Here is an 8,947-nt window from a genome sequence, read left to right as displayed (position 1 = left end):
GATGTACACGTTCAAGTCTAACAAGACGGCTTTTTCTCTATCCTCCAATCATTTTTGTGGCTCTTTTCTGCACCGTATCCAAGTTTTCAGCTTCTTTTTTCAAGTGTGGACCCCAGAACTGGATGTAGTTTTTTTCATCAATCCCATGTGGAGAGGTAAAATCTTTCACCTGCTCCAACTCACCAACTCAATATTTTCCATTACTAAATGAAATGCCTCTGAGAAATCAAGGTTCATTGCACCAACCTTGTTCCCTTGATCAACCAATGTGTACTCTCATAAAAGAATGAAATCAGGTTTATTTGACAAAATCTGTTTAAGTTGGTGAGTGGCAGTACTTACATTTCTAGACTTTTTTTTTAACTAATCCCATACCAGCTTTTCCATTGTTTCTTAACCTTGTCAACTCTTTTATAAAAAAACCCTTTTTAATACTTTATATATAACACAGGAATTGACATAAATCTTTTCAAGGATTTCAATTGTTTTTAATATAATTAATAACCTCCTTTTTGTAATTCATAGCCCTGCAAACATGGAGTTTTCCCAGATGTGTTAACCTTCTTTATCAATTTTCTTAACTTATGATTTCTATTCTTGGCCAGCTATTTTCCCTTTTTCCTCTTTGTCACATGTTGCTTCCCTCCCCATAATTGCTGCCTTAACTTTACCACTAAACTGAGTTTTTACCCAAAGTAGTTCACTTTGTTGACTGTGGAATCATGAGCTTTCCACTATCTGATGAGCTGTAATCAAAGAAATACCAATATTCATTCATATTTTTCTGTCTAAATTTTTCTTCTCAATCGGTTTTGTTGACAATTTCCCTCATCTATTCCATTTGAATGTAAATCAGTTTCATTTTTTTTATTTTCCTCTCCTATAACATATGTCATCATCTTTGTCTCTTGTGAAAAATAAAGAGTCCCAGACTTTTCTGTCCTTAACAGAAACTGGTTGGCCAAAACTGAACACATTTATTTTTCCCCTCTCTGATTTTGGACAACTGGATGAATGGGGAATTCCCTTCTGTATGGACTCCCTATCCTGGCTCTCACTGGATTAAGACACAATGATGGATAACCACTACCCACACTTGTGTTGCCTGCTGGTGCCTCTTAAGCTCCCCCCTGCAAAAAAGTATAGGAATGATTAATTCAGGGAGCACAATAAAATATGGAATTGTATTTAGTAGGATCATTCTTCATAGTTATTTTCTCTAAATAATGAAAATGTAATTCTTTCAGTGTGGGAAGAGAGATCAATCTTTTCCCATGAGAACAGCCTCCACTAGTGCATGTAGTGTCTGATATTAACGTTGTCTCTCTATTCAGGCATTTCTATTGCGACCATCAACTGAGGTCCTGGGAACACACAGAAAGTCAGGGGAGCATATGGTAAATGCAGGAGACACCCTTATGCCTCAGAGTTGGACACTTTCTGCCCTAAGCCATGTCAGATTTGAACACAACCGACTTCAGCAACCCCTCCACCTTCATCCTACTTGGCATTCCTGGCCTAGAGGCAGCCCATATCTGGATCTCCATTCCCTTCTGTGCTATGTACACCATAGCCATGTTGGGGAACTTCACCATCCTGTTCATCGTGAAGAGGGAGCCGAGCCTCCATGAGCCCATGTACTATTTCCTCTGCATGCTGGCCATCACTGACCTGGTCATGTCCACATCCACCCTACCGAAAATGCTGAGCATCTTCTGGTTCAATTCCAGGGAGATCAGTTTCAGTGCCTGCCTCACCCAGATGTACTTCGTTCACTGCTTCTCAGTGATGGAGTCTGGAATCCTTGTGGCCCTGGCTTTTGATCGCTACGTGGCCATCTGCAATCCTCTGAGATATTCAAAAACCCTGAAAAACTCTGTTGTTGCCAAGATAGGCCTGGCCGTGATGCTGCGTAGTGGCATACTCGCATTGCCCTATCCCTTCCTAGCGAGGCGGTGGGCATATTGCAGAACCAACATAATCCCCCACTTCTATTGTGGGCATATAGCTGTGGTGAAGCTGGCCTGCACTGACATCAGCATCAGTAGTTACTATGGACTGTTTCATGTTCTCTCTTTGATCGGAGTGGATGTGTTTTTTATCGCCGTGTCCTATATTCAGATCCTCCGGGCCATCTTCCGCCTCCCCACAAAGGGTGCTCGGCTCAAAACTTTTGGGACCTGCATCTCTCATCTTTGTGCCATCTCAGCTTTATACATCCCAGATTTATTCTCTTCTCTTATTCAGCGGTTTGGCCACAATGTGCCGCTACATTTCCTCATTCTTATTACCAGTGTGTACCAGCTGGTGCCCCCCATGATACACCCCATCATTTATGGGGTGAGGACCAAGCAGATCCGGGGCAGGCTGCTCCAGCTCTTTACTAATAAAGGGACCTAAATGTTTCCTCCTTGTGCTCTGTCTCTCAGATTGAGCTCTGTGCAGAGCTGGCTGGTGTATAATGCTGGGACCTCTTCCCTGAATCACTTCCTGGACAGACAAAGAGACAGTAAACCCTTCCCTGTCCTTACTGTGCTGTGTCAATGTGATGAACTGGGGAGCCAGTCTATGCACACTACACTGAGTTGCCACCTTTATAACTGCTGGTAGCTGGATCCCTGGAATTACAATCTTGCCCCATCTCTTCTGTCAAGCCTCGACCCCGCTGTGTGTCTTCTCCCCAAGGCCCTGCCCCTGTCACTTGCTCCTGTCTTCCCCTCCCACTTCTCAGCTGCGACCCAGTCATCTCTAAAACCAATGTGTTCTCACATCTTGTGGCAAGTCACTTAAGAGAGACTGGTTAGTTTTAACATTTTAATGTTTATTCTTATTTTGTTACTAACTCTGTGCAGAGAGAGACTCCTGTGATCTGTCTCAGCTCTGGGAAGGGAGTGGGGAATAATTTGTTACAGCAGGAGGCAGATACACCTGAGGTCTAAAGAAGAAGATCAGAATGGCCATATTGGGTAAAACCAATGGTCCATGTAGCCCAGTAGCCTGTCTTCTGACAGTGCCCAGTGCCAGGTGCTCCAGAGAGAATGAACAGAACATTGCAGTCAGCCTGTGATTCATGTGGAGAAGCTTGGCAGAAGGGAGCAGAAGCCCTGAGCCAAGACTGCCTCAGCTTCATCTGGCAGGAGTTCAAGCCTCCAGCCATAGCAGAAGTCACCGGGGGAAGGGAAGGGCCCTGGCTGCAGCAGCAGAAAAGCCCCTCAGTTCAGGCTGCCCCAAGCCCTAGCCACAGCCACAGAGCGGAGGCAGGAGCTGTTGGGGGGAATGTGGAGAGAAATGCTGCTCATTTTTGTCCTCTCCATCTTCCATACTGCTGCCGTCCAGGAGTTGCTTCCTTTTTCCTTGTCCTTGGACGAACCTCAGGGGGAGGGTTTTTTTGTGTCCCCTCCCTGACCCTTTAGGGGCTGCTCTCTTCTCTCCAGCTCCCTTTCCCTTTCTGCGGCACCACCGCTACAGTCGCCAAACCAGTGGTCTGCTCTCTCTTTGCGCATCTCCATGGGCCGCAGGGTCATAACAGGGGCCCAGCCAGAAAATCATCATAAGTCCACGACACCATCCCCCACTGTGCTGCTGGATGAGCATGACTGTTTCTGGTGGACACCTGCGATTTCATGGGTAAGGTGAAATTCCTTCTACAGCATTGGGGAGACTTCTATCTCCTCTTCTCAGCCACAAGGTCTGTTTTGGAGGAGTGGAGGGGAACTGGGAGCTGGACATCCTGATCTACTGGTGGGCCCGCAACTGCTGTAACAAACTTTTCAGCTTGGTCAGCGATTGTTGCAAGACCAGCTGGGGATCCTCCTGCCCACGAGGATCCTCCTCAGCCCTCAGAATGAAGCCAACCATCTTTCAACATTGAACAACAGAGGCTCTAGGGTGTTCTCCATGTTGCCAGGAGTTCTCCTTCCTTTGTGATGTAGGGTACTGTCAGGGTTCCCTCCCCACTCTTAACTCTGGGGTACAGATGTCGGGACCCACATGAAAGACCCCCTGAGCTTATATTCCACCATATTAGGTTAAAAACTTCCCCAAGGCGCAAATTCCTTTCCTTGACCTTGGACGGTATTGCTGCCATCACCAAGTGATTTAAAGAAACATTCAGGGAGGGGCCACTTGCGGAACTACCAGCTATGGTTTGTAACCTATCGTTTAACTTCTCCTTGTTTCAATTTTTGTACACACTGAAGCTGTGGGGTTCTAGAGGCCATAGTGTCCATTGGCTTCTTATCCCTATCCAAATATCGGGTGTTATTCCAGGAGCACTGAGTATAAATATGCTTGGCTCACCAGGTGGTTTAATTTCCCAAACATCGCGGTTAATTACCCAATCCCACATGCATCCTCCCCACGGACCCGGCAGGATTCGGTATGTGGGAACCCACACCCCTCCAACCAGCCCTTACGCTTGGAAGGAGCACTGCAAGTGTCTGCATTTCCACCCTGAAACCCTCCAAGTATGTATCTAAGGCCACAATTCAGATGGCATCCCTGAGGCATTTGTAAGGGCAGTGGGCCAAGTCTGATGCTCAAGATCACTCCGAATGGCCATCAGCTGCTCATTCAGGAAATTCTAAATCTCTGAGCAGGCCAAATCCCACTTCAATATCTTCCCTGCCTCAGTGATGTTAAGTACCATCCTTGTTAGCAATTCCTAGGTTATGGAGCTGAGGATGGAGATGACATGCAGTTCGCCAATTCCAGCCTGTACGTGTGCTCCAGTGATAAGTCTCATGTCTTTCTCCAGCTGCCCTAGTTTTTCCTCATGCTGTTGGCCTTTGTAAAATGTCCAAATTGCTGCTGCAGTATTGGCATTCAAATCTCTTTTCCTTCTTGAGACAATCCATGCCCTTTGCTCTGCTAACCAAATGGCAGCCCTCTTGGAGCAATTAGGGTATACAGAGGTGACCTGAAAACTGGATAATGGCAGTGTGAATGTTACAATCCCTAGTGTGGCAATAACTATTGTCCATCGATACCCTAGCAAATCTCTCTTTGGTAAAGTGTAATACCATTTTTGTTGGTTAACAATTCTCATACAGCTCCGAGAAGCTTCACCATTAAGGGCATCGGAAGGGGAATACTGCAGTATGGTGCAGGTTAAGTTAATGGTTATTGGGATTACTTCAGTACAGGTAAAATTGCCAGCAGTGGAACACACTTTCTGAGTGTAAGTTTGATCATTTACTACTTGGGTAAGCAAATAACAATGAGGACCCCTTCCTTCCAGTATATTTCAGGCTCTGGGAATGGCCATCATGTCAATCCCGTTATGAAACGCACTAATCTCAATGACGGATTCTTGAAGCTTGTTTGTAGTGATCTCATACACTTCTATCTCTACTGACCCATCTCTTTTCCACTCAATCTTTCGCTTGCATGAGATACTCTGAACCTTATAAAATAATTTTTCCAAACAATATTTAAATAAATCACTAAGGTGTGAAGGCCTTGGCCATTGAGTCCCATCTGAATATATGGGATAGCTGATATTTGGGTAAGTTACAGGGGTGATAGTGGTTGTGGAGGAGCTGGTGGGGGCAGTGTACGTGGCAACAAGGTGCTTCTGGTATTCATCATCCAGAAGCCAATTAGGCAGGGCAGTGCAGCCTGATGATACTTGTCCATAAGTGCAGAGCCTAGCCCAGTCCACCACTCAACCCCACACTCCCAATCACGGTCCCTCCAAATTCCTCCCTGCCTCCTCCACCAGGGCCAAATCCCTCTGTCTCCTCCACCAGGGCCAATTCTTAATATCTTTTGTAGTCAGGAATCCCTGGATCTTGGCAGTTTTGGCAGAGTGAGTGTTCCTTCTTCTTTCCCGGTATAGTTCTGGTGCAGGATCATGCAGGGGAGAGGTTACTAGCATGTCACCCTGTAGTGATTCGGTATCTTTAACAGATGCTGGCTAGATGATGCTTCTGTTAGTGGATGAGGGAGAGGTTACTAGCACTTCACCTTGACTTTGTTTCCCACTGTCCAGGAGGGAAAGAGGTATCAGAAAGAGAAAGAGGTTGATCAGTAGTCAGAGCTGCATCATCTTGAGGCGGTGGGGCCTTTTTGCAGTGAGACATGAGGGTCCAGGCAGTCAGGCCTTTGCACTTCACGGCGGTGTTGGTAGTCAGTAAAACTTGGTAAGGGCCTTTCCAGCACGAGGTTAGAACGGTCTTTTGTTGATGGACCCCTGGTTCCAATGAATGGCAGGGCTGCTCAGGAGCCTTAGGTAGTGCCTCTTTCACCTGTGAATAAAGAGACCTAACACATTTCATTAATGCCTGACAGTTAAGCATTGTATCATCCATCAAATGAACGTCCATTTGGGCAAGGGTCAGAGGAGGCGCTGCTGGAAGTCGCATCGGCCGCCCTGTCAGTATTTCATGAGGGTTAAGTCCAGTCTTTAGGTTGAGGGTGGCCCTCATGCTCATTAATGCTAACCGAAGGGCATCTGGCCATTTTAAGTTTGTTTCCACACAGATCTTGGCAAGTTTATTTTTTAAAATCCAATTCTGACATTCTACTGTTCCCAGGGGCGGTTCTAGGCACCAGCTAAACAAGCAGGTTCCTAGGGCGGCAAAATATATGGGACAGCATAATGCTGGGGCCCCAGCTCATACCTCAAGCAGTGTCCTGGGCTGGATACTGACCACCCTGGGGGGCGGTAGCCAGCCTTTTTTTCTGCCACTGGGTGTGGCGGGGCAGGGAGCCGGCTAATTGGGAAGCGTGTCCCTGTGGCTCTCCCGTGGTCAGTGGCCACCCCCAACACCTCAGGCAGGAGCCGATAGCAGCCCTGCTCTGGCTGCAGAGGATGGGCCCCTCCTCCTTTGCTTGTCCCTGCCACTCTCCCATGGCCACCCCCCAGCAGCAGCCCCAAACCTGGCCCTGGGAGCGGCGGTGACGGGAGATGAATCCACCTCAAGCCAAGGGGTATGTGTTTTGGGAGGGGGGCAGCAGAGGAATTGGGGAAATGAATAGTGGGAGTACAGGAATGTCTTCTCACTGGTCACTTGGGAGAGGATGCCCAGGACAGAATCTCTGATTCAGCATTTGTGCATCCAGGCACTCAGCTGTGACTCAAGTTTGAGAGGGGACTGTGTCACTGGCTTCCTGGAGGGGATCAGTCACACAACTGACCTCTCGGGGATGGAGAGAGGGGTGACAGAGGGTACCCCAATCCAGCTCTATGGCGTGCTTGTGAAAATGAACTGTCTCTTTAGAAGCATAGAATCACAGAAAATTAGGGTTCTAAGTGACATCAGGAGGTATATAGTCCAATCCCTTGCTCAAAGCAGGACCAATACCAACTAAATCATCCCAGGCAGGGGTTTGTCAAGCGTGACCTTAAAAACCCCTAAGGATGGAGATTTCACCACCTCCCTAGGTAACCCATTCCAGTGCTTCACCACTCTCCTAGTGAAATAGTGTTTCCTAATATCCAACCTAAACCTCCCCCACTGCAACTTGAGACCGTTGCTTCTCGTTCTGTCATCTGCCACCACTGAGAACAGCCAAGATCCATCCTCTTTGGAACCCCCTTCCAAGTAATTGAAGGATATTATCAGATCTCCGCTCACTCTTCTCTTCTGCAGACTAAACAATCCCAGTTCCCTCAGCCTCTCCTCAGCCCCAGTCCCCTAATCATTTTTTTGCCCTCTGCTGGATTCTCTCCTATTTGTTCTTATCCTTTCTGTAGTGGCGAGCCCAAAACTGGACGCAACGCTCCAGATGTGGCCTTACCAGTGCCAATTAGAGGGGAATAATCACTTCCCTCAATCTGCCAGCAATGCTTCTAATAATGCAGCCCAATATGGCAGTTGCCTTCTTGCTACCAAGGGCACAGTGCTGACTCATATCTAGCTTCTCATTCACTGTAGTCCCCTGGTCCTTTTCTGCAGAAATACTGCTTAGCCAGCCTGTCCCCAGCCTGTAGCAGTGCATGGGAGTCTCCCATCCTAATTTCAGGACTCTGTGACCTTGTTGAACCTCATCATATTTCTTTTTGCCCAATCTTCCAATTAGTCTAGGTCACTCTGGACCCTACCTCTACCCTCCTCTATATCTGCCTCTCCCCTCAGCTTTAAGACAGGATGTAGAGCCCACTGAATAAATGGTTGTCTGTGAAAATGCTAATGATCCACCTTACAGAGAGAAGGAGAAAAATCTGGTAAGGCACAGAAAGCAGCTGTGAAAGAGGTGCTGGGAGAAGGCACAACGCTTTGCCCAGAGAGCACTGATCACTGTCACAACCCTCTAGGAAAAGTGTTTGGAGTGGGGATCACAGGGAAACCCCAGGAGCGGGGAGTGGACTTTTTCCATGGGCATAACCCTGGGGTGGGAAGCAGCTTCAGTGAACGCTAGCCAACATGCAAAGTGCTCTTACATCCTTAACTCATCAGAGCCATGAATACCAAGTACTCAGTGATGACCTTCAACTGAGTTGCCCACTGAAAGGGACACTGAAAGGGAAAGGAAAACCAGTAGCTAAACATATGTTAAGGTTCAAGAAGTAGTTGAAAGCCAAAATGTATTTTCAATAACCAAACTGTCCAAGCAGAAAGTGTGGTGTAATAAATATGTGTGAAAACCCCTACCTGTAATAAAAGATTTGATATTATTGGTAAATATCATGATGCAAAGTTTGTTTCTAAGGGTAAACCTTATAACAAATAATTTGGTATTAATGGTAAATCCTATGGAAACTTGTACCATTGATGATTTTTGGGAAAGGCTTTTGGACATACTAGTGTTGGTATATGTATATGTATGTGTGTGTGTGTATATATATATAATATGTTATATCTTACTGAGGCCTGGTATGAATGATGTGTGCTTGACATGAATACGCGCATTTCAAGTTGGCAGCCGAAGCAAAAACTTAAAGTTGAGAACTATTAGCACTATATGTGCAAAAACAATCTTGTTATGTTCCAAGAAAAATATG

At 46.6% G+C, this 8,947-nt stretch overlaps 1 protein-coding gene across 1 annotated transcript; it reads left to right on the top strand.

Annotated features, from left to right (window-relative positions):
• Positions 1–1,452: 1,452 nt before the first annotated feature.
• On the top strand, positions 1,453–2,400 carry LOC123377091 (olfactory receptor 52E2-like). Its single transcript, XM_045029523.1, has one exon. The coding sequence runs from the start codon at positions 1,453–1,455 to the stop codon at positions 2,398–2,400; it is 948 nt and encodes a 315-aa protein (XP_044885458.1).
• Positions 2,401–8,947: the final 6,547 nt, after the last annotated feature.

The sequence above is a fragment of the Mauremys mutica genome, chromosome 1, assembly GCF_020497125.1.
Source record: "Mauremys mutica isolate MM-2020 ecotype Southern chromosome 1, ASM2049712v1, whole genome shotgun sequence".
NCBI lineage: Eukaryota > Metazoa > Chordata > Testudines > Geoemydidae > Mauremys > Mauremys mutica.
Note: the sequence above shows the minus strand (reverse complement) of the source record. Positions and strands in the feature narration are given on the sequence as shown.